The sequence below is a fragment of the Hemitrygon akajei genome, chromosome 16, assembly GCF_048418815.1.
Source record: "Hemitrygon akajei chromosome 16, sHemAka1.3, whole genome shotgun sequence".
NCBI classification, from domain to species: domain Eukaryota; kingdom Metazoa; phylum Chordata; class Chondrichthyes; order Myliobatiformes; family Dasyatidae; genus Hemitrygon; species Hemitrygon akajei.
The window spans coordinates 73901416-73927840 of record NC_133139.1 but is presented as its reverse complement, the minus strand read 5'-3'; the positions used below and the strand labels follow the sequence as shown (position 1 = coordinate 73927840).

Genomic DNA, 26425 nt, shown 5'->3' with positions numbered 1-26425 from the left:
ACATGCCTTGTACACTCTTATCCAAATTAATGATTTACATAGATGGCAAACACCAATGAGCCCAGCACACCACTAGTCATAGGCCTCCAGTCTGAGAAATACTCTTCTACTATTCCCCTTTGCTTTCTACTATCAAGTCAATTGTGTATCTAATTAGCCAGCTCTCCCCAACTTTTGACCCACTGGCCTTCATAAATCAGAGCATTAGTGTAGAAGCTGAGCCACGGTGTTGCAGTTGTGCAAGAATTTGTTGAATGCTCACTTGTAGTACTGTATTTTGTTGATATTTGGTAACCCAAAGGATGTTGTTAAGTGCAGAAAAGATTTTGAAGAATGCTTGAAACACACACAAAATACTGGTGGAACACGGCAGGCCAGGCAGCATCTATAGGAAGAAGCACAGTCGACGTTTCGGGCAGAGACCCTTCGTCAGGACTAACTGAAAGAAAAGATAGTAAGAGATTTGAAAGTAGGAGGGGGAGATCCAAAATGATAGGAAAAGACAGGAGGGGGTGGGGTGAAGCCAAGAGCTGGAAAGGTGATTGGCAAAAGGGATACAGAGCTGGAGAAGGGAAAGGATCATGGGACGGGAGGCCTAGGGAGAAAGAAAGGCAGAGTGGAGCACCAGAGGGAGATGGAGAACAGGCAAGGAGTGATTGTGAGAGGGGCAGAGAGAGAAAAAAAAGAGAGGGAAGAAAAGGGGGGGAATAATAAACAGATAGATAAATAAGTAAATAAATAAATAAGGGATGGGGTAAGAAGGGGAGGAGGGGCATTAACAGAAGTTAGATAAATCAATGTTCATGCCATCAGGTTGGAGGCTACCCAGATGGAATATAAGGTATTGTTCCTCCAACCTGAGTGTGGCTTCATCTTGACAGTAGAGGAGGCCATGGATAGACATATCAGAATGGGAATGGGATGTGGAATTAAAATGTGTGGCCACTGGGAGATCCTGCTTTCTCTGGCGGACAGAGTATAGGTGTTCAGCGAAACGGTCTCCCAGTCTGTGTCGGGTCTCCCCAATATATAAAAGGCCACACCGGGAGCACCGGATGCAGTATATCACACCAGCTGACTCACAGGTGAAGTGTCGCCTCACCTGGAAGGACTGTCTGGGGCCCTGAATGGTGTCAGGGAGGAAGTGTAAGGGCAGGTGTAGCACTTGTTCCGTTTACAAGGATAAGTGCTTGGAGGGAAATCAGTGGGAACGGATGGGGGGGTATGAATGAGTTGCATAAGGAGCGATCCCTGCGGAAAGCGGAAAGTGGGGGTAGGGAAAGATGTGCTTGGTGGTGGGATCCAGTTGGAGGTGGCAGAAGTTACGGAGAATTATTGGTCCCGAAGGCTGGTGGGATGGTAGGTGAGGTCAAGGGGAACCCTATCCCGAGTGGGATGGCAGGAGGATGGGGTGAGTGTGGCCACACATTTTAATTCCATCCCATTCCCATTCTGATATGTCTATCCATGGCCTCCTCTACTGTCAAGATGAAGCCACACTCAGGTTGGAGGAACAACACCTTATATACCGGCTGGGTAGCCTCCAACCTGATGGCATGAACACTGATTTCCGTTAATGCCCCTCCTCCTCTTCTTACCCCACCCCTTATCTATCTATCTAATTATTTATTCCCCCCCCTTTTTCTCCTCGCTTTTTTTTCTCTCTCTGCCCCTCTCACAATCACTCTTTGCCTGTTCTCCATTTCCCTCTGGTGCTCCCCTCCCCCTTTCTTTCTCCCTAGGCCTCCCGTCCCATGATCCTTTCCCTTCTCCAGCTCTGTATCCCTTTTGCCAATCACCTTTCCAGCTCTTCGCTTCACCCCACCCCCTCCGGTCTTCTCCTATCATTTCGCATTTCCCCTCCCCCTCCTACTTTCAAATCTCTTACTAATCTTTTCTTTCAGTTAGTCCTGACAAAGGGTCTCTGCCCCAAACGTCAACTGTGCTTCTTCCTATAGACGCTGCCTGGCCTGCTGTGTTCCACCAGCATTTTGTGTGTGTTGCTTGAATTTCCAGCATCTGCAGATTTCCTTGTGTTTGAAGAATGCTTCTTGGATTTGAAGTACTGAGTTATAAGGAGTGGTTAAATAGGCTAGGACTTTTTTCCTTAGAGATGAGGAGACTGAGAGGTGATGTTATAGAGGTTTATAAAATCATGGGGGACGGGGTATTTAGACTGCACACAGTCTTTTTTCCCAGAGATGGGATATCAAGGATGAGAGGGCATGGGCTTAAGGTGAGAGGGAAACTTGAGAGACAACCTTTTTACAGAAAGCGCGGTATCTATCCGAATTAAGCTGTCAATGAAAGTGGTTGAGGCAGGTTCAATAACAATTTTTAAAAGACAGATGGACAGGTATATAGATTGGAAAAATTTAGAAGATTATAGACCAACCACTGACAAAGGGTTCTGGCTTGGCTGGGACATCCTAGTTGGTATGGACCCTTTGAGTCATACGCTAATAAACTGGGTCAGAGAGGTGAATGGTCTGCGGCTGAATTACAGGCCTTAGCAACTGAGGTCGCAACTGCCAACTATGGAGCAACTGGATTCAGAAAATTTCAAGAGGCCAAAGTTAGGAGAGCAGAGAGGTACTAAAGGTTTATAGAGCTGGATAAGGTTATGGAAATACAGAATGTGAAAGCAAGGAGACCTTTACAAACAGGATGGTGTTAAAATTAGGGGCCCAATGTAGGCCAAGCACAGGTTAGAAGAAGGAGAAATGATTCAAGCAACCTTAAGTAAACAGGCTGAAATGAAAGAGATAAGAGGAGAGTAAGGGAAAGATCAGAGTGAACAGAAGAAAGGCATGACAATATATCCGTAATCTGAAGCATTCCATGTCATGTAATGTTACAGGCGTGGGGCTCAGCAGTCCTGGTCAGTGGTAAGGATCTGTGATATTAAACCCTTACAAGGTCCAAGAATGTCATTAAAGTGTGAAGAGTCTGGTTCAGTTCCAGTCACTTATCATGGAGAGGGATGGCATCGGTTGCTAGTGATTCCCATTCCCAGTTTCTTCATCTGATGTAATGTTCCTCATCCAGTACTGTTTCTAACAAGCTGTGGGCAGTGGAGGGGCAAGGGCTGGTGGTGAGATGGTGCAGAGGCCCATCATAAATTGGGGGAGCACTTCCACTCCATCCGCCAAAAGCGGATCTTCCTGTACATTTGGAAACTGGTGTCTTCACATGATGTTTCTGAGAGAGAGGTAACCAAAATATAAGACAAAGCTATTGGCTTTATGAAGTGACTTAGAATACAAGAACTTCTCCACACGGGAAATACTGTGGATGCTGGAAATCCAGAGCAACACGCACAAAATGCTGGAGGAACTCAGCAGGTCAGGCAGCATCAATGGAAATGAATGAACAGTTGACATTTTGAGCCAAGACCCTTCTTCAGGACTGGAAATGAAGGGGGAAGATGCCAGAATAAAAAGATGGGGGAAGGGAAAGGAAGATAGCAAAAAGGTGATAGGTGAAGTTAGGTGGGTAGGAAAGGTAAAGGACTGGAAAAGAAGGAATCTGATAGGAGAAAGGGGAGGAGAGGACCCATGGGGATTTAGGCAGGTGAGAAGAGGTAAGAGGCCAGAGTGGGAAAAAGAAGAAGTGGGAAAGATTTTCTTACTGGAAGGAGAAATCAATATTCAAACCATCAGGTTGGAAGCAATCCAGGTGGAATATAAGATGCTGTTCCTCCACCCTGGGAGTGGCTTCTTCTTGGCACAAGAGGAGGGCATGGGCCAATATGTTGGAACGGAAATAGGAATTGGAATTAAAATGTTTGGCCACCAGGAAGTTCTACATTTGGCATAAGAAGTGGAGATGTTCAATGAAGTGGTCCCCCAATTTATGACGCACCTCAGCAAGGTGGAGGAGGGTGTATCAGGAACACTGGACAAAATAGACAACTCCAACAGTTTCACAGGTGAACTGTTGCCTCAGTTGGAAGGACTGAAGGAAGGTTAGGGAGGAGATGAATGGGCAGGTGTAGCACTTCGGCCACTTGCAAGGGAGGGAGCTTAGTGGGGAGGGATGAATAGACAAAGGAATAACGGAGGGAGCAATCCCTGTGGAAAATAGAAGGGGAAGGGAGATAAAGATATGTTTGGTAGTAGGATCTCTTTGGAGCTGGCAGAAGTTGTGGAGAATGATGTGTTGGATGCAGAAGCTCATGGGATAGGAGGTAACGACTAGAGGAGCTCTATCACTGTTAAGGCAGCGGGAAGATGGGGTGAGAATGGATGTTCAGGAAATGGAGGAAATGTGGGTGAGGGCAGCATCAAGGGCCTCTGAAGCCAGGAAAAAGCTTGGGAGTCAGAAAGCCTCCTGAGGTTTGATGATGCGGAAGGAATGAGTTGGTCAAGGGAGCAATGCAATGGTGAAGCTGAAGCGATGAGAATGATTCAGTGCCTAGTAACTTGCAGAGACCGATCAGCCTTTGGCTTGTGGCAATATTCTCAGCGAGGTTCACACCTTCACTTTGTAGGTCACAGTTATACAGAAAGGGCAGCATGGAACTGTGCGGGCGAAGTCTCGTTTGAAGCCTAAAGGTTGTCATTAGCCAGATGGGCTGAATGGCCAGTGTCCTCGAAGCACATGTAATCCCACTGCTGTTTGTTGAACACAGGGTGGTTTCCCACTGGTGGACTGTATAGAGTACCATTAATAACCTGACTGTTGTTTTAATGCAGCGCCAAGGATCCAAGGTTGCAACCTTCCCAGTGCCTGCAGCCTGGCGGTGTTCTTTCCAGAACCATAGCTCCTCTCCCGTTATCACTCCCCCCCCCCCCACCTACACCCCCATCCTCCATGTCCAGGCTGCTGATTCTGACCCGCTCTCCCTGACCGTGTCTTTCAGACTCTTCGTCACCAAGTGCAGCGGCTGCGGCAGAGCGATCGGCCGCTCCGAGCTCATCCTGCGGGCGCTGGGCAGCGTCTACCACGTGGACTGCTTCCTTTGCCGCGCGTGCGAGCGGCCCCTACGGCGGGGCGACGAGTTTGTGCTGAAAGAGGGGCAACTGCTCTGCCGCGGCGACTATGAGAAAGAACAGGAAATGCCGAGTGGAATCAGTCCCGGCCGCACTGAACCAGGTACTGGAGCAGAGCCGTGCATCAACACCGCACACATTACCACAGGGCTGGTATCTGTCCCTCCGCTGATTAAACTGACCGCTTGGCTAACGGCACCTTGCTGCTTGTGGGATCTTGCTATGCGCATATTGGTTGTCCCGGCCGTTGCACAGCATGGAGGTTTCAGTACCTTTGGTACATTTTTCTGCCTCCAAACGCCAAGGTATGGTGTTGAGTGACTAACCCCTTTTACTGAGGTTATCACCCCTTCCCTCCACACACTTTTCTGAAGGGCGTGCAACAACCAATCTGCTGGAGCAACTCAGTGGGTGGAGAAGCTTGGGGAGGGTGGCGTGTGGTAAAGGAACTGCTGATGTTTTCGGTTCAGACCCTATGTGAGGTCTGAGAGTGCAGAGTACTGAAAAGGAGAGTTTGAGGGGAGAGAATGTTACCCAGGCTTTCTGTGTTTTGGATATGGACTTGCACTATAGACTTTCTTTCTGTCTTTTAGTTTATTATATTCTTTCTCATGTTTTGTGTGCGGGGGGGGGGAGTGCTTTGAGGGTTGTTCCATTTTTGTTTGTTTTTTTGTGCGGGGAGGAGGGATTTGGGGGTTGATGACCGTGTTGCCGTTCTTTTCTTTCTTGGTTTCGTGGCTATCTGGGGAAGAAGAATTTCAGAGTTGTGTACTTTGATAATAAATGAACCTTTGAACCTTTGAGATGGGAGCCTGAGGTGATTGGTGGATAAAAGATGATGGCGGGTTGCAATAGTGGGTGGAGACTGCTGCAGGAGGGAGATAAGCAGGAACACAAAGGGCTACCTGTGCCGGAATGACGTCATTCAAATCACACAGAGGTGAAGGTTCAGCGGGGTGAGGAGTGTGTTTGCTGAAAGAGTAGGGCTTGGAGACTACCACCAAGAAAGGAGCTGCCTGCCCGGGATTTTTCTATACCCCCTGGTAACCAGAGAAACACCAGGACCTGCAGTGGGGTTTAAAATATGTGAATAATCTGCTGGTTGCCTGTCAGGTGCTGGTACAGTGAGCCAGCCCCAGGGCGATGGGGTGAAGGCAGCAGTTCGAGCTATCCATGACTGGAGAGTTACTCAGATGAATGTAGAAGGACTTACTCGTAAAGGGGTGTGACAAGAGATTTGCAAGTGTTGCTCAAAATTCAAGTACATTTATCATCAAAGTATGTATACTGTACACAGACTGGAGATTTGTCTCCTTGCAGGCAGCCACAGAACAAACACAATAGAATCTATTAAAAATACCCACGCTATAAAGACCGTCAAACATCCAATGTGTGAAAAAAGAACAAATCGCGCAAACAATAAAAAACAACAACACACAGAATATTATCCACAGGGACCCCGAAGGTGAGTCCACATCCACGGGGCCAGTCCAGCACGGAGGTGAGTGAAGCTGGTCCAGGAGCCCGGGGTTTCCGTTGAGTGAAATGTACAAACAGAGAAACTCTACAGGGAGGATGGTTCTGTCTGAAGACCAGAGGCAGTGAACCCTCCTGTTGCTCAGTCATACCTTACTCACAATGTAAGGATTGACCTAGAGGAGGGGAACGACTCAGATTTACCAATGAAATATATTGGCAGAGCAATGTATGGTCACTCGATGCAGTAAACTTGCCACCAACACATTCCACATTCAGCCTCAGATAGATGGTCGAGTGACGTTGGCTGAGGGGTGGACTTTGGCTGGGCACCCAGAGAGAGCCCCCAGGTCCCTCTTACACTGAACCAGAAGGCTGCAATTTCAGTAAGTCTGAGGTCACGTCCGACACAGAGACCAGAGTAGGAAATTCTAGCCTGATACAGAAGGCATTTGCAGGTGCTGTCTGTTGAATGTGTTAAAATGGGTTTTTGTCTGTCCTCGCAGATGCCATGGCAGAGTCATAAACAAGAGCAGGGCAGTTACCCTGAAATTAACAATATTAAGGAGTAAATCGATTACCTACTTGTTGTTTATGGGATTTTACCGTATACAAATTACAACAGTGATTACACTTCACAGGTACCTCAATGTTTGCGGAGGGCTATGTACCCCTGTGAAAGGCTCTGTACAAATGTGAGCCTTTCCTATCGTTTAAAGCTTTGGAACCATTTGCACCAGCCTGCCTGTCAATGGACTACCCAGGAAAATACCAGCCTGAACTCCTGATCACTGAACAGTCAGGGACGTAACCAGGCAGAAATGGACTGTTCTGTGTTCGTTAGATAATGCACCATAGAAGGAAGTCGAAAGTTGAGTTCATTGTCATTTGCACAGGTACATGTACACACAGGTGCAATGAAAACCTCTCTTGCAGTAGCATCACAGGCACATAGCATCAGATAAGCAGCATTCACATTTAAAACATTAAGCTAAAAACAATTTTTATATGAAAGAGTACAATTAGTTTATTATGTTACAGTATAAGACCATAAGACATAGGAGCAGAATTAGGCCATCTGGCCCATCGAGTCTGTTCTGCCATTCAATCATGGCTGATCTTTTTTTATCTCCTCCTCAGCCCCTGTTCCCGGACTTCTCCCCGTAACCTTTGATGCCATGTCCAATCAAGAACCTAGCAATCTCTGCCTTACATACACCCAAAGACCTGGCCTCCACAGCTGCATGTGGCAACAAATTCCACAAATTCACCACATTTAGCTGAAGAAATTTCTCCGCATCTCTGTTTTGAAAAGGCACCCCTCTACCCTGAGGTTGTGCCCTCTTGTCCTAGACTCTCCCACCATGGGAAACATCTACTCTGTCTAGGTCTTTAAACATTTGAAAGGTTTCAATGAGATCCCCCCTCATCCTTCTGAATCCCAGAGCAATCAAACATTCCTCGTATGATAACCCTTTCATTACTGGAATCATCCTTGAGAACCTCCTCTGGACCCTCTCCAATGCCAGCACATCTTTTCTAAGATGAGGGGCCCAAAACTGTTCACAGTACTCAAGGTGAGGCCTCTCCAGTATAAGACTGAGGTACAGATGGAGTGGACAGCCAGCACCTTTTTCCCAGGATAGCAATAACAGAGGATATCTGCTTATGGTGAGTGCAGGAAAGTATAGGGGAGATGTCAGAGGTGGGTTTTTTCCACTGAGCTTTTGGGTTCCTGGAACACACTGTGGTGAAGGCTGATATGTTAGGGACATATAAGAGATTCTCAGTTGAGCATAGAGATGTAAGAAAAATGGAGAGCAATGGGCTGAGTTATTGGGAAGGGTTAGATTGATCGTGGAATAGGTTATAAGGTTAGCACAACATCGTGGGCTGAAGTGCGTGTACTGGGCTGTACTGTTCTATGTAGTGCAAAGTGGTCAAAGTGGACATTGCGTTACTCTACTGAGGTACTGATTAGGGTTAAACACCAGAGATTCTACAGACGCTGAAAATCTTGAGCAGCACACACAAAATGCTGGAGGGCTCAGCAAGTTAGGCGGGGAATAATTAATTGACCCTTCGGGACTTATAAAGGATGCTGATGCAGGGTCTCAACCCACAATATTGATTGTTTATTCCCCTCCAGTGATTAGGATTGTGCAGATAGTTTCAAAAGCCAAAATGGTGAAGCTATTCTTGAACCTGGTGGTGTAAGACTTCAGGTTTCAGTATCTTGTGCCCGATGGTGGCTGATGAGATGGCATGGCCCGATGGTGGGGATCTTTGATGGCAGATGTTACCTTCTTGAGGCGATGCCTCCTGTAGATACTACCGGTGGTGGGGACAGAGGTGCCCATAGTAGGCTGAGTCCACTGCTCTCTGCAGCTTCTTACGTCCCTGCACATTTGAATTGCTGTGATGCAATCTGATATAACTATGGGTGTCCTTCAGTTCAATGGCTTCCACCTACAGCCTGGGAAGGTGTGTTCTGCTCTGATCATCTTTCTAGTTATTGTTAAAGAATTACCTGCAACAGCTACTCTTCTGTAGCCACGGCATTACTGGTAAGGTCTTTCTTCCTCCCCTCCTACATCTCACCGTTTGAGAAAGTCATTGGAGACCGCACTACTCGACTCCATGTGCACACTTTGACATTACTCTGTCATCACCCTTTCCAAAATGATACCATCCGGCTTCCTGTCACTCACCTATGTTGGACGGGCAAGCATTTCCTCAAACCAAGTATCTGGAACACAAAAGCCTTTCACAACTTACATCACCTCAGCTTCTCCACCTCGGTGTTGTGGCCTGACTCACGGGCTATCTATGGCTCTGGATTTGACTATTCCAGTGCATTCCTGGGTGACAACCCACGCATCCCCCCAACTTAAGTGATCTAGAAATTTAATGTCTGCCTCTTGCCCACTCATCCCAAGTACAGTACATTTTGTTCAGTACTGTTGAGTCCATTGCACTACTCTGTGTCCCAAAAGCAAAGACATGGTTTTGAAACTGTCCTCCTTGCTTCAGAGTCCATCCTTGGCCTCAGGTTTCTTCTGCCATCTCTTGTATCCCATGGCCAACCAAGATATCTGTGTTTCTCCAAATTCCATCTCTTCTACAGGCCCAGTAGCCAAAATTCTGGCCTATTGCTCTGTTTAAGGGGTGTAATCCTCCTCAAAAAAAAAACCTGTGACATTCAAATTCAAGTAAATAAATAAACCTCAAATAACAGAGATAATTTGTTGATTCAACCAGCTGTCCTTTCCTAGCCTGGTCCATAAGTAACTCCCGGCCCACCAGTTTAACTGCCTCCTCATGCTGCGGCTGTCTGGAATGGACAACGGATGTCGACACTACCACTGATCCAAACCCCACTTTAGAAGCTTCACTATTAGCAGTTGTGTCTTCAATTGCCGGGGGTTGAAGCTCTGGAATTTCCAGACCAAACCACTTCCCCTTCCATTATCTCAGCTGCCCGTTCCCCAGCCCAGCCCCACATGTACATTGATCAATATTCCACAGACTGAATCATATCCCACAACCTATTCTCTACCCTGCACTGATAAAACCTCATGACCTGACCCAGTGTCTTGGAAGATCCAAAGGGAAAGTCGAGTTTGCCATCATCGTCACAAGTAGATGTACACACAGGTGCAATGAAAAATTTATTTACAGCAGTGTCACCGGCACACAGCATTAGATAAATGACATTCACAAGAAAAGCATACATTAAACATGAAGAATTCACAATTTTTACGAGAAAGGACTCAATCAGAACAAAAGAAATGTCTATTTTAGTGTAAGTGATCAAAGTGTTGCTCAGTTCTCGTGATTAGAGTTTTGCAGATTGGTTCGGGTGGGGTGGTTGAAGGGTAGTTCCTGCCCTTGAACCTGGTGGTGAGCAAGTTAAGGCTTCTGTACCTCATGGCCAGTGGTAGCTGGGAGAAGATGATATGGCCCTGATGGTAGAGGTCTTTGATGATGGATGTTAACTTCCTGAGACAGCGCCTCCTATGGATACTACCAATAGTGCAGAGAGGTGTGTCCACGATGTAATGGGCAGTGACATTTAATGTCTTGGATGTACTTACCCCTCCTACCCCTCACCTTGTCTCCCCCTTCCCTCTTGTAAGCTGACTGACAGAACAACATCCTCACCACCCACTCCATTCTCATCATCACCTCTCTGGAGTAACCTAACATATTACTTCACTCCTGATGCAAGGTTTCAACCTAAAACAGTAACAATTCCCTGCCTGCCGCCTCCAACAGACACTTCAGCAGATTGTTTGTTGTTCCACCCTTTGCTATAGTGCCCCTTCCCAAAGATTTACCCCTATTTACACAATTAATTATTGCCAGAAATCTGACCAAGCAGCCTTCCTCACCTCCTCACAAAACAGCTCAGATTCAGGTCTAATATCACCAGCAAATGTCGTGAAATTTGTTGTTTTGCAGCAGCAGGATGATGCAATATTACAAGCTATAAATTACACTAAGAAATATATATTAAAATTACATTATGTAAATAATGTAAAAGAAAGAGCAAAAAATTAGTGAGATAGCATTCATGGGTTCACTGTCTATTCAGAAATCTGATGGCAGAGGGAAGAATCTGTTTCTGAAAACACTGAGTGTGTGTCTTCTGGCACCTGCACCTCCTTCTTGATGGTAGCAATGAGAAGAGGGTATATCCTGGGTGATGGGGGTTTTTAGTGATGGTGTCATCTTCCTGAGCCATCGCCTCTTGAAGGTGTCCTGGATGCTGGGGAGGTTAGTGCCTATGATGGAGCTGGCTGAATTTCCAACTTTCTGCAGCTTTTTCCAATCTGTGCAATAGGTCCTCTATACCAGGTGGCGTGGCAGCCGGTTAGAATACTCTCCACGGTACACCTGTAGAAATTTGCTTCAAGATGTTGTAGATGTGGAGACTCTATGCCTGTCGCTCCAATGGGAATCATCGAATATTCCCATTTTGGATTCTACAGCTGAAGTCCACGCTCACAGCCATGGGTACTTCAGTAAGGGAGAGATCAATCGTTAAGTTTAAAGACAACTCATGCAATTCTGCCCCACCCTGTCCACCCACCATTCTTCAGTCCTCCTGCAGTGGCCGGGAAGGCAGAGATCTATAAAACATTGTCTCATCGTTAAGCACAGCATGACCTCTGGCGTTCCACAACTCCACAATTCCCAGCAGATAATCATCACCCAAGCCCTTCCCAACTCCCTATGAACCATAGACTCATTTTAAAACTTCAAAGGTGAAAGGGAGCACCTGTCAGCAGCAAGATCACTCATGCAAAGCATTACCATCATCCAGATGCTGCTGTTTTCTCACAACATTAATAATTGAAAGATTAGGGGAAGGAGGGAGGAATTGGGTTACATTTTTATCAACTCCGGTCTAGGTGATAAACCCCAGAGATTTTGCAGATGCTGGAAATCCAGAGGAACACACACCAAATGCTGGGCGAACTTAGCAAGCCAGGCAGCATCTATGGAGTGGACTGAAGAGTCGACCATTTACTCCCCTCCATTGACGCTGCCTGACTTGCTGAGTTCCTCCGACGCTTTGTGTGTGTTGCGCCAGTCTGTGCGTGCTGCCACTGGGTCACCCCGCTCCTTCACGTACTGGCTCTGTGCTGGGGTGGCTGTGTACAAGGGCAGAGTTGGTGGATCGGTTGGTTATTGTCACGTGCACTATGGTTCAGTGAAAACCATTGTCCTCCATGCCATCCAGCAGGATGACCTCATCACATCAGTGCACTAGGGAACACAATGATAGTGTGCAGAATGTGCCATTGCAGCTACAAGGCAGACAAATGCTCATATAAGGTAGATTGTGAGGTCAGGAGACCATTTAATCACATTTAGGGACCTAGTCGTTTAATAATTTATTGAGATGCAGCGAGGAATAGGCCCTTTCAGCCCGTTGAGCTCTGCTGCCCGACAATCTCCTGATCTAATCCTAGACTAATCACTGGACAATTTACTATGACCAATTACCTGACCAACAGGTACGTCATTGGACTGTGGGAGGTAGCTGGAGCACCTGGAGGTCATGGGGAGAACGTAGAACTCTTTACATACAGTGGCTTACGGCAGCAAGATCACACTGCAGCTCATAGACAGGGGATGAGTGGATAATCCAGAGTAGTAGTGAGGGAAGATCAAAAATACTGCCACAAATCTGAAATGAAAGCGGGGAAAGCTGAAAATACTCAGCAGGTCAGGCCGCATCAGGGGAGAGACAAACCGGAGCGATCTTTTAACTGAATGCCTTTACCCTGCCATGTCAGTGATTCCAAGGCATGTTTCAAAGGGATCATTTCCTTTCGGTGACCTGAAAATGTTTCCTCCCTCAAACTCATATTTTCACATTTTTTTTAATAAAACAGAAGGGAGGCCATTCAGCCCCTCAAGTCTGTGTCAGCTCGCAGAATACTCCCGTCAATCTTATTCTCTACCTGTTTCCCTGTAACCTCACACATGTCCAAGGAACGGTTATCCAGTAATTCTATGAGGTATCATGCTGTCTCCAATGTGACAAACATGTTTGTCTGTAGCAATAAAAACGGTTCAAGTGTCATCTGTTGTGTACGTTGGAATTTTTCCCTACATTGAATTGGTTGGGATGTCCGGAAACTCTCATAAATACAGCATGGACAATCATCCTTCAAAGACAGAGCAAAAGGGACTTACACCCTCAGTACTTTACTCTCTGTCTTTTCCGTCAGTGAAAAGTGGAGACGAGGATGACAGACAACTCAGCCACAGCCTCGACAAGGACAATGGTGAAAGCGGAGTGCGCCTAAGGTCCAAACGCCCGCGGACTATCCTCACCACTCAGCAGCGACGGGCCTTCAAGGCTTCCTTTGAGGTGTCCTCCAAACCCTGTAGAAAGGTAGGAGCAGGACTGTGGGGTCGGAGGTGGGGGGGAGATTGTGCACAGAGGCGCGTGCAAGTGGGTCTTGGCCCAGCAGCTGGAAGCAACAGCTCTCCGCCACCAATCACAGTGTCCCATCAATCACAGTGTCCCACCAATCACAGTGTCCCATCAACCATCAGGGCTGGAGCCGTTGTATAAAGGCAATACAGCTCTTGAGCCATGAGAAGGGCAAGATGTGTCTGAGTGTCCAAAGCCATACAGGGTGTTCAGAACTCATTTCTCAGCCCCTGTGTTGGTGTGGTTGGAAGCCTGGATGCACTTCCTGAGGGAGTGGGGGAGACAGGAAACCTCGCAACATTTAGCAAATATTTAGAGGAGTATTTGCATTGTTAAGGCATGGGAAACTATGGGCCAAGGCCAGAAAGTGGACCTGATCAATCAGAACAGAGTCAGGTTTATTATCACCGTTTTACGTCATGTGAAACTTATTGTTTTGTGGTGGCAGTACAATGCAAAGACATAAAATTACTATAAGTTACTAAGAAATAGTTCAAAAAAGGGTGTTGAGGTAGTGTTCATGAACCATTCGGAAATGAGATGGTAGAGGTAAGAAGCTGTTCCCAAATCACTGATTTTGTGTCTTCAGGCCCCTGTACCTCTTCCCCCATGTTAGTGACGATAAGCGGGAATGACCTGGACAGTGAGGATTCATAGTGATGGATATCACCTTCTCAAGGCACCATCTTCTTGATGGTGATAAGAGTTGTGCCCATGATGGAGCTGGCTGAGTCAACAATCCTCTGCCATCTCTTGTGATCCTACACATTGGAGCCTCCATGCCAGGCAGTGATGCAACCAGTCATAATGCTCTCCACTATACATCTAGGGACATTTGCAAAGCACCATTCCAATCCTCAAACTCCAAATGAAGGAGAGCTGCTGGTGGGCCCAGGGCAGACTGTCAGAGGTGCCGACACATGGGAGTTTGAAGCTGCTCACCCTTTCCACTGCTGACCTCTCAGTGAGGACGGTTGCCTGTTCCCCTGACCTCCCCCGCCAGGCACTGGGGTTGAGGGAATTGGGAAGTTTGTGTCACAGAGTTCTTGGTGAGTTGCTGCAGTGCATCACATAGGCAGAACGTGCTGAGATGTTACCGGTGGAGAGGGTGAACATTTTGGACACTGGATGAACATAAAAAATTAGGCCCAAGAAAGAGAGCTCCTCAAATCTGCCCAACAGTTTAATGTTGTGCGTGATCTGATTGTAACCTCAACGCTAAATTCCCTTCTTTCATCCCACTATCAAGACCAGACATATCTCTTACATATTGACAGATTCTGAGATTATGCCACCTGCATCAGAGGAGAGGAAAGAGATCTGAGGGATCAGGATCAGAGTGGTGAGGTAGTGTACATGGGTTGATTGTTCATTCAGAAATCTGATGGTGGAGGGGAGGGAGGGTAAGTGTGAGGGCTGTAAGTTATCCACACAGAGCGGGTGATACCTGGAACCCCCTGACGGAGGTGGTGTGCAGTCACTCACTATGGTTAAGAAGAAGTCAAACAGACACTAAAATGTGCCAGGCATATAAAGGACATAGCCACAAAGCAGGCAAATGGGATTAGTGTTGATGGGTAAAAGAAGTCACCACAGACATGGAGGGGCTGAAGGGCCTGTTTCTGTGGTGTAGAACTCTACAACTTTTACCTGAGCCCCTGTTATTCTATGCTGGCACCAGTATGTTGCTGCCATCAGTAAGCAGTGTATTCAATGCCATAAGATCGTCAGATATAGGAGCAGAATTAGGACATATTCAACCTACCGAGTATTCTCTGACATTCAATCGTGGCTGATACTTCTCAAATCCCTTGCCCCACCTTCTCCCCCTAACCCTTAATCCCTTTAACCAATCAAGAACCTATCAAACTCTGCCTTAAATGCACTCAATAACTTGGCCTCCACAGCCCTCTGTGGCAACAGCTTCTGCAGATTCAATACCCTATGGTTAAATAAATTCCTCCTCAGCTCAGTTCTAAAGGAATATCCCTTTATTCTGAGCCTATCCTAGACTTGCCTCCCAATGGAAATGTTCTCTCTGGTCCTTTCAATATTCATAGGATTCAATGAGATCCCCTCACGTCCTTCTGAACCCCATTGAGTACAGGCCCAGGCGTACATGCTCATCCCTGGTTGCAACTTGACAAGCTCGTTCTCATCCTTCGAAACTCCAGCAGTTACAAGCCTAGGATGCCCAACTGTACATCATAAGAAACCCTCCCATTCTAACCAATTACCCACTGGCTGCTTTATCCTGTACAGTGTGGTGCAACATGCATGTTATAGCAGCAGTCAAGAGCCAAAGTCAAGGTTGAGTGTATTGTCATCCACACAAGTACATAGGTGCACAGGGGAATATTTTCAACACACAAACCTAGAATGGCACTTGCCCAACTGCTGAGAAACCAAAGGCCAGCACAAGGGGAGGAGAGCAATTCCCGGTATCAGTGCCTTTGTTTTGTTCTAGGTCAGGGAGACCCTTGCTGCAGAAACCGGCCTCACAGTGCGGGTTGTACAAGTCTGGTTTCAGAACCAAAGAGCCAAGGTGAGAGTCATTTTTCACTTCTTCCATCTGTCCCGCCCCACTCGATCTTCTGCTCTTTGTTCTCAGCCATCTTTGCCACTGCTCCACTCCCACACAATCCTCCTTTAGTAAGGAGCACTAAAGTGAATCACAGTGCAGCACTGTTCTCTGAATATCATGGATGTTTATCCCACTCCAGACACACAGGGCATTATCCAATCAGTCTGGTACTGAACAATGATGGGTGCGTCTGTCAGGTGAGGTGCCATGTGAAAGATTCCAACAATAATAATATTGGCCACTTGCCGACACAGACAAAATGCTAGAGGAACTCAGCAGATCAGGCAGCATCTATGCATTACCGGTATCAGTGCCTTTGATTTGTAAATTTCAGGTTGAGACCCAGCACTGGGGCAGGTCAGATGAAAAGTTGTGTTTCTGATGTACTGAAGTACTGTCCCTCTGGTATTAGAACATAGAACATAGAATAGTACAGCACATTACAGGCCCTTTGGCCCACAATGGTGTGCCGACCCTCAAACCCAGCCTCCCATATAACCCCCCATACCATACCATATTTGGTATGTGTTACTCAAGATTTACAGCATCTGCAGAATTTTGCATTTAATGTTAGCCCCTTGCCTGGCCAGAACATTGCCAAATCGGATTAACTGGCCAAAAATCTCCTTGATGTTTGTGGGATCTCGCTGAATGCAAATTAGTTGCCGTGTTTCTCAAACGACCATAGTAGGAATACGTTAGAACATGAAACCCAACTTTTTATCTGACCTACCCCAATGCAGGGTCTCAACCTGAAACGTACACCTTTTCCCTCTCTATTGATGCTGCGTGACTTGTTGGAATCTTCCCATGTTCTGTGTTTTATCCCAGATTCCAGCAAAGGCCATCTCTTCCATTTTCTTTTTCCTTCAGAAGGTTTTCCTCAGCCTTAAATTACTTGCACTGTGCTGAGGCTGTGAAAAACCAAAAGCAGTGCAAACTTTTCACGTCCCTGCCAGCCACTGGGCCGGACACATCTGAACTCAGCTGACCTTGGCTCCAGTTCGAAAGGAGCTCAGTGGAAGGGTTGGTAGTGGGTAGGACAGTGGTGTAGCTAATAGAACCACCGTCTCACCTTTCCTGTGACACAGGCTCAAACCTAACTTCAGGTGCTGTCTGTGTGGAGTTGGAATGTCCTTCCTGTGACCCACGTTTCAAAAACATGCAGTTGGTAGGTTACTGGCCAGTGCAAATTCCCCCCCAGCTTGCAGGTGAATAGTAGAGTTTGGAGGGACCCAAATGGTCTGTTGGGAAAGAAGTATAGAATGGGTGTAAGATTGGTGTAAATAGGTATTCCATAGGTATGGAAACACCAGCGCCCTTGGTATAGAAAAGCCTACAAAAAGCAGTGGATATGGCCCAGACCATCATGGGTAAAGCCCACCCCACTTTTGAGCACATCTACACAGAGTGCTGTTGCAGGAAAGTAGCACCCATCATCAAGGATCCCCAGCACCCAGGCCATGCTCCTATCTTGCTGTTGCCATTAGGGAGAAGGTACAGGAGACTCAGGACCTGTACCGCCACATCAGCAACAACTATTACCCCTCAACCATCAGGGCTCTTGAATGCGAGGTGATAACTTCACTCAGCCTCACTCACTCATCTCTGAACTGGACTCGCTTTCCAAGAACTCTTCATCTCATATTGTCAATATTGTTTGTTTATTATTATTATTATTTCTTTTTGTATTTGCACAGTCTTTTTGGACCATTGGTTGCTTGTCTGTTCTGTTGGGTGCAGTTTTTCATTGACTCTGTGAATTTCTTATATTTACTGTGATTTCCCACAAGAAAATGAATCTCAGGGTCGTACATGGCAACATATATTTACTTTGACAATAAATTTACTTTGAACTTTGAGGTGTTTGATGGGCCTTCTTCCACGTGGTATGGATCTACAACAAATCCCATGTCAGATTCAAACAACAAACCTCTGTGAGATAACAGGGTCCTTGAGGTGGAATCCATTGAAATACCATTATGATTTACCTTATGTGTTGGCTCTTGAGACTCTGTGAGATTGTGACCTCTTCCTTCCTCTTTCACACCACCCAGACTGCTGGACGTAACCCATCTCAGTCCTGAGAACCCCTCCAGAGATGCTACCAGACCCGTTGAGCTTCACCAGCGGGTCTGTGTATTGCTTCAGTTTTCCAGCATTTGGAGGCTTTGGGATCTCTGGTGCTCTTGTCTGGTTCCCTGAAGTTTAATCTCTTCAGAACCACAAAATCAGGGAGGACAGTAACCTCAGGGGTCAAACTGAACCCTCTGCATTTCTTTCTGTTGAGAATACTATTAATCTTTAAACCTGCAAAATAAAAAGTGTTTATAACCTGTGTTTTTTACACGGAAGATCAGTTCTGAACGTAAAAGTTGATCGTGTTTTTGTTCGAAATCTCCAGATGAAGAAACTTGCTCGAAGGCAGCAGCAGCTGGAACAAGAGCGGCTGAACAACCAGCACTTTGGCTCACTACGTCGCTCGAATCGAGGGGCAAGGCACAGCAGCCTGGACAGTGAAGGTGAGCAGGTGCTCAGTGATCCCCGATTTGACAGCGGCCAGAGGCAGAAGAGGTACAGGGAGATGGGGAGAACTGCCAGAGGGGTCTCATGGTGAAAGAGTGATCAGAGATCCTGAGATCAGAGGTGAAGAGTGGCTTTAGCAATAACAGTAATTCTCACTGCAGAAAAGCGTTTCATGGGAAAGGGGATGATGTTAAAGAACATGGGGGAGAAGATGTAAAGACTCTGTGTTCTGCTACCCTTGACAAAACTTACGTGCTTCCTGCAGTTCAATAAGTTTGGATAAAGTGCTGGGCAGCCATCATTGCATTATCCCGGCAGTAAGTGGCTCTGCCTATAAACAAAAAAGAGAGCTTAAGATTTATCCTGAACTATTAACTTTAATATTTGGAAAACTTAAAACACTTCAACATAATCTAAATTTACAGACAACTACATTTAAAGATCATGTTTTCAAAAGATTTTTAATAACTTCTTTAAATTGAATAGCGCAGTAAAGACATTTCAAATTGGTCAGCAATTTAATGTCTATTGCCTGGAAGGCTTCCTTTAAAATCATCGCTCACTACAAGGAAATATTCCTCATACCCCCTCGAACTTGTCACAGAAATGTGAGACCAGTGAGTACTAACATTCATGGACAAAGTAGATTTCAGTATCAGAGTTCAGTCTGTAACAGATTGCAGACTGCAATTCTAAGATTTATTCATTAAGGGCATATAAGCATACAAACAGGTTCTTCAAGTGAACTATCAAGTACCTACCTACACTCAACGCACTTCACCGATAGCCTTCTGTGCTATCAAACGCTTGTTAAATGTTGTACGAGTATCTTCCTCCATCAACACCTCAGGGAGGGTGTTCCAACTAAGCCCTAAATTTAAAGTGACCACACAGCCTCAGAATAAAGGAACATCGCTTCAAAGATGAGGAGGAATTTCTTCAGCCAGAGGGTGGTGAAGCTACAGAGTTCATTGCCACGGAGGGCTGTAGAGGCCAAGTCACTGGGTGTGTTTAAGGCAGGGATTGACAGGTTCTTGAGTGGTAAGAGAGTTAAGGGTTACTGGGCAAAGGCAGAAGAATGGAGCTGAAAAAGAATCACCCATGACTGAATGGAGGAACAGGCGTGAAGAACAGCCTAATTATGCTCCTATATGTAATGGTCTTGGACCGCAAACCCCAAGATTTCCAAGCTTTGAAACAATTTGAGCCAGACATCCTATTAATTTAGTAAACAAGAAACAGCAAACACCCCTGTTTACAGTTATTACTACAAGAAACAAACAAGAAACAGCAAACACCCCTGTTTACAGTTATTACTACAAGAAACAAACAAGAAACAGCAAACACCCCTGTTTACAGTTATTACTAAAAGAAACACCAGGTCGTGGGTTTGCAAAGCTAGTCATCAAAATCTGGAATGCGCTGGTTGAAGGAGAGGAGGAAAGAAGTACCAGAATGGACAGGACTTTGTGGGCACTGGTAAACAGGCTGGAATCACAAGCTTCCCTTCAGCAATCTCTACAGTGACAGCCGGACAGATTCTCTACGGCAAGTCCGAGTATCTGTTGTCCTCTTCCCTGCATAGAGACTGATACCTGGGCAGTGAGAATGAGCCCTACCACAAGCTGGGAATTAAAAATAAATCGGCCAAACAAACCACACCACCAAGTGGTCAAAATAAAGAATATGTAAAGATAAACTTAAAATCCAAAATGAGTTCCAAATTTAAACATATTTAAATACTTAAAAAATAATTTAACAAGCCATTAAAAGTCGTACAAACATTAAGGCAAGTAATTTTTAAATGATTATCACTTAAAATATTACTCAAAGCTCCTGTCAACTGTTCCCTTCCATTCAAATGAATGGAAGGAAGAATGTCCTTTGACTTCCTCGATCCTGGGCTGAATTCTCCGTGAGACGGTGCATGAGGTCCAAGTATGAGGTCCATGTAAACACAAAGTGCACTGCAGATGCTGTGGTCAAATCAAGACGTACAAAAAAGCTGGATGGACTCAGCAGGTCGGGCAGCATCCGTTGAAAGAAGCAGTCAACGTTTCGGGTCGAAACCCTTCGTCAGGACTAAAGAAGGAGGGGGCAGGGGCCCTATAAAGAAGGTGGGGAGAGGGTGGAAAACCAATCAGAGGAAAGATCAAGGGGTGGGGGAGGGGAAGCGAGGAGGGGATAGGCAGGAGAGGTGAAGAAGGAATGAGGTCCATGTGATGCTGATGCCGACCACCGAGGAGGTCTGTGATTTTGCTACATGGAGCAACCATCAAATGAAGAACTCGGCACCGGAACAGCTTGCATAAACACCAATATGGATTATTTCAGGAACCATTGGGAGAAACAGAATTCCGTCAGGAGAAATGGCAGCAGAGATCTATATAGATATTGTAGGTCCTGATCATTTGGAAACTCTGGGAGTGAAGTTGTCCTGAACTGGTAGGGCCAAAGCTAGCTTGATATGATAAATAGCTGGTGAGTGCAGTGTAGGCAATCAGCTCTGATGCTGGGTTTGAGAATAGATACATTCCACTCTCAGGCTGTGATTGGGTCAGCCCTGAGCCCTACTGTATTTCTATGGAAATGTTCAGGTTATTCTTCCTGGAGGGTCACACTAGGAAACTAGGCCACATGGGCTATGGGTGTGGATCCTGGGGGAAAAACTGTAACATTCTATCCTATCTACCTCACTCATGGTTTTATCAACATCTAAAGTTACCCCTCAGCCTCCTTCATTCTAGTCCCAGCCTACTCAGTCTTCCCTTATAACTCAAGCCCTCCAGTCTCAGCAACATCCTTGAGAATCTACACCCACTCTAGCTTAATCACACCTTCCTGTAGTTGCCCAGAACAATATTGCAGATGTAGTCTGACTATCATTTGTAGAGTTATAAAATTATGTCCCAAATCTTGTACTCAATGCCCCAGGCATGCCATATGACCTCCTCACCAACTTGTCTACCTGTGTCATAGCTCTAGGGAACTTGTACCCTTGGATCTCTCTGTTTTAACAACATTCTCCGGGGCGTTACCATTCACAGTGTGTGTCCTGCCCTGGAATAACAACTCAAAATGCATGACTTCACATTTGTCTGAGTTAAATTCCATCTGCCACTCCCGGGTCCACTTTCCCAGTTGAATGTTGTGAACTCCTGACAAAAATCTGGGCAGGAATTCCAAAGATTGGTACCAAGATGGCTAATGCCATGGACGTTGATGGTGAGCTTGCCTCTGCGGACAATGATTGATGGTGGATTGCTCTGCCCCTACGGACACTAAGAACATCAACTACTGACTGGCTCCCTTAGACATTCCACTTGCCAATGTGTCTCTTTCTGCCCCCGTGCGCAGATGTGGCGAGTGCCCCTGGGATGAAAAGGATGATGGCTTCCTATTCCTCTCTGCAGCACCAACAACCGAGGTCCATCGATGAGAGCAGCTACAGCGTGGACCACTTCAGCCAGAGTCTCACCCCATCACCAGGTGATCATACGCAGCCTCGTGGCGAGTGCACCCATCGGACGGGGACGGACCGAGCACAGGGACAGAACTGAGTCACAGTAAAGGAGGCTCGTGAAAAATAAAGGGTGTAACCAGGTGAACGTCCAGAGAATAGGAAGGTAGAAAGATGAGAAACAGAGTTCAGGCTTTTCCATTGTCCAGTAAACCAAAGCTGATCCACTCCTCCCACATTATCCCTAGATTTACGAAGAGGTTGGTAGAGTTGCTTCCTCATGGCCCCATCAACCCAGATTCATTGCTAGTCTCCGCTGCTATCTGCGTGGACTATGCCCGTTCCCCTGTGACCATATGGGTTTTCTCTGAGGGCTCAGCTTCCCTTCCACGTCCTAAGGGCATGCTGCTGAAGATAGTTGAGTGCCAGGTGATTCAGGGCTGAGGAATTATTGAGTACGCGGGGGAGAAAGATTACAGGAAAATGTGTGGGAAAGTGGAATTGTGTTGAAAGCCAGTGGAAACTCAATGGACCAGATGGTTTCCCTCTTTGTCATAAGAAAGTATAAAAATTGAGAGGCTTCAGATCTGAATAACCATCTACAAAAGGATTTATAAGTTCTTGGTGGGAACCAATTTCTCCTTGGCTCAGTCTGAAATAAAGGTTTGGGCTCAGACTCCCCGGAGTCTGATGGAGTTCCCTGGGGTACTGATTGTGGATGATCAGCCATGATCACAGTGAATGGCGGTGCTGGCTCGAAGGGCCGAATGGCCTACTCCTGCACCTAATGTCTATTGTCCCCACCCCCATTCCTTATGGCACTCTGTGAGAGGAAACAACTCTCAGCCTTTTGCGTCCTTGCACATATCAATGAGATCACTGCTCATGAACGTTAAAGAAAATGTATGTTGTCTATTCAAGGACACTTTATTGTGAAGAATAACTTGATCCTCTAAAAGACCACAGAAAGAATAACAAGAAGGACTGGGTGACTATTAGGATGAGTGGCAATATTAAGGAGAAAGCTTTATGAGGGGCCTTAAAGAAACAGGAAGATAAGCAGTTTATGTCTATGTGGAGATGAATGAGTCTCATTGCCTGTAACAGCAGAGCAATTATAAAATAGCATTTTATAATAGGTATCCTTCTAAAAGGCAGATTTTATGAATAACAACCTACTGTGTTCCACCTCTCACTTCCACACACTGTACAAACGTTCAGGCTTGTCCATCATTCATCTACTGCTCCTGGTTTTGGCCTCTCTCTACTTATTGGCTGCATTGGGAATTTCACAGCAGTGATACAGTTGAATAGACTGAGAGAAATGACAGCCACATTATTGATTTTTCATTCATAAAACAGAAAGGTCCTGGTTCCAAATCTGCACTGCATTAAGAGACAAGAGGCAGCAGATACTGGAATCAGGAGAAAATAGCAAATTGCTGGAAGAACTTGGAGCACCAGGCAGCATCTGTAGAGGGAAATGTAGAGGAAAACCTTTTCAAAGTGGGCATACATTGAAGAGACTTCGCAGTGGAATAGAGACACAAGAGACCGCAGATACAGATGAAGGCCTTGCCCCAAACACCGACCCTCTACTTCTCTCACAGATGCTGCCTGACAACAAAATCCCTGTAGCATCTTAGCAACACACACAAAATGCTGGAGGAACTCAGCAGGCCAGGCAGCATCTAGGAAAGGAGTATAGTCGATGTTTCGGGCCAAAACACTTCGGCAGGATGTATCTGCAGATTTTCTCTTGTTTATCCCTACATCATCTTGGTTTTTTTTTGCTCTCCCCTGAATTATGTTGTCTTAGTGGTAGTAACGAAGGGGAATTTCAGTGGGCTTCAGAATAGGGAGTGTGCAGAGGCAATATCAGGCAGCGTGCCTGTCCTCTCATGCATCCAGTGAACCCTTGTGAAAACAGGCTGATGTGGACTTTAAGAAACTGGCTCAGTTGTGATAGTCAGATAGCCCGTCCAATGTCACTCAAATCTCCCCAGAACAGAGAGTGATGAAAATGTGGAATTCCCCACCACAGAGTGGAGGAGGTGAATACCTTTGATGCATTTAAGGGAGGCTAGATAAACTCAAAGGAGAACCTTGTATGTGAAGATGTGAGATCTATTAGGGCAGGAGAACCATTAAGTGGAACATAACATCGGCACTGACTGCAGTTTGTGATTTAAGTGGTATTGAATTCTGTATGTGAACTGTCATCTTCTGGAGGGGAGAAGGACACTGAAGCACCAGACTGATTTAGAAGCTAGGAGAGCATCAGCAACAAATAACACTTGGAAAAACTGCACCTTAAGACAATGTTTTCCTTTGTGTCAGCTAGATTCGGAGGCAGTCTTTCATAGCATGGATCGTGATGTTTCACACAGTCTCCTGATCGCATCCGAATCCAGCCTCCTACCTGCAAGAGTGGGAAACCCCATCGACCGGCTGTATTCCATGCAGAATTCCTACTTCACTTCCTGATCGGCTGCAATCCACCAAGGAATCTTTGCCTTCTTTACAAGTACTCGGTGGTAGAGTTGTTGTTGTTGTTGTTGTCACTATTTGCCCTTTGGAGCATTTACATAACATCCGAAGCACAAGGAAAGCAGTGATTCCACTCTCCTTGGACAACACTAGTGCATTTTTGCTTCACACCACTCATTTCCCCTACACACACACACACACACACACACACACACACACACACACACACACACACACACACACACACACACACACACACACACACACACACACACACACACACACACACACACACACACACACACACACACACACACACACACACACACACACACATCTAATTCCTTCCAGTCAAGGTGTTCACATCCAGCTTTCAGCAGGAAGGAGGAACAGAGGAGGAATCAGCACCATTGAGCTAAGCTACACACAAGCTAAAGCACATCAGTTCTATCTTCAGCCATCACTGTGTTAAACTCTATAATGTTGGTGATTAGTACTTAATTATTAACCTCCTGTCCTAGACTACCAGTTTCTCAAGCCAGAGATTGTTTCTGCATTAGTTCCTCCAAACTATTTTCACTGGCCAGAAATTCCACAAATGTCATGAACAGTGGAGAGTTTCTACATACCCCATTAATCATTTTAATCCGGAAACTACCATTACAACTACAAGGCAGAAATCTCCCACTATAATTTTTATGGACGCTTTACTAAGGATACTACCTATTGCCCCAGAAATAATTGCTGCTGATGACAAGGGTTTATCTGCAGTGGGACCGGTGGCTTTTTCGAATGGGCAATTGTAAACCAGATAGCTTGGTCCAAAATTCAAGTCGCAGTCAGGAGCATTTCACTTCAGATTTAGTCAATAACTGAATGTAGATTGCTTGCCATTCAGATCACCGGTTCATTTTTCTCAACTGCTAGGCCAGGCATACAGTGGATTCCGGTTAATTGGGGCACATCGGGACCAATACATTTTGGCCCAATTAAGAGGCTGCCCCAATAAGCCAAAGTTTCATGAAATTAGTTTAAAAAATATTAAAAAAACAAACTATCATTTAACTGAATAACACAGTATGTACTTTAATAAAATACAAAACAAATTAGAAAACTATCAATACTTCTATAGTACTATAAAATTCTGTATTAGTTCCTAATAATTACCAACAGAGCAATTCATCCAGTGTACGCTGCCGTTCTTTTGATTGACTGTAAGTTAACAAAATCAGCGCAGACACCTAGTGTAGATAATGGACTGTCGTCATACAATCCTTTCGATGATTTCATCCTCCAAATCTTCAATTTCATTGGAACACTCAAGTTGATTGTCAATACCTTCAAATTCTTCGTAGTCCCTAACTTGTTGAAGTGGAGAAATCATTTCATTTTCAATCTTGGCTGTTTCTAGCATCTCGAAACCTGAATACTTGTAACTGCAGTGAACAAAACAGTTCTGAATCGACTTACTGTTTATTTCTTGCCAACTATCAGTGACAGAAATCATTGCTTTTTGGCACAAAATACACACAACTGATACTATTTAAATACTGTTTGCTCTAAGCATTGTATAGTGCCTAACAGTCACACAAGTGCACGCGACTGATGCTTGTTAGAAAGTTTTCGGCAACAGTCTCTTGCCCCAATTAAGTGTCAGAGTGATCCAAATAAATGAAAGGAATCCTGGCTGTTTTCTCAATTAGTTCTTGCTCTTTCTGAGTTGGCCCAAGTATGCAACTGTCCGAGTTGGCCCAAGTATGCAACTCTCCCAATTAAATGCAGCACACACAAAATGCTGGAAGAACCCAGCCGGGCAGGCAGCATCTATGGAAAAGAGTAAACGGTAAAAACACGTAACTTAATGATTTGCCCCAGTTAACTCTGGGCCCAATTAACCAAAATCTGTTGTACTGTATATCCACTGTACTATTGTAATCCAA

General features: G+C 45.6%; 1 protein-coding gene across 1 annotated transcript in view; it reads left to right on the top strand.

The window, feature by feature from the left end:
• The window catches only part of lmx1al (LIM homeobox transcription factor 1, alpha-like), a 107470-nt gene extending 82762 nt beyond the window's left edge, over positions 1-24708 (top strand). Inside the window, exons 4-9 of the mRNA XM_073069184.1 lie at positions 4865-5097; positions 13217-13383; positions 15893-15970; positions 18414-18531; positions 21893-22024; positions 24340-24708. Coding sequence (XP_072925285.1) covers positions 4865-5097; positions 13217-13383; positions 15893-15970; positions 18414-18531; positions 21893-22024; positions 24340-24482 — 871 coding nt within the window. The 3' untranslated portion in view covers positions 24483-24708. The remainder of the gene's footprint in view (positions 1-4864; positions 5098-13216; positions 13384-15892; positions 15971-18413; positions 18532-21892; positions 22025-24339) is intronic.
• The last annotated feature ends 1717 nt before the right edge of the window (positions 24709-26425 follow it).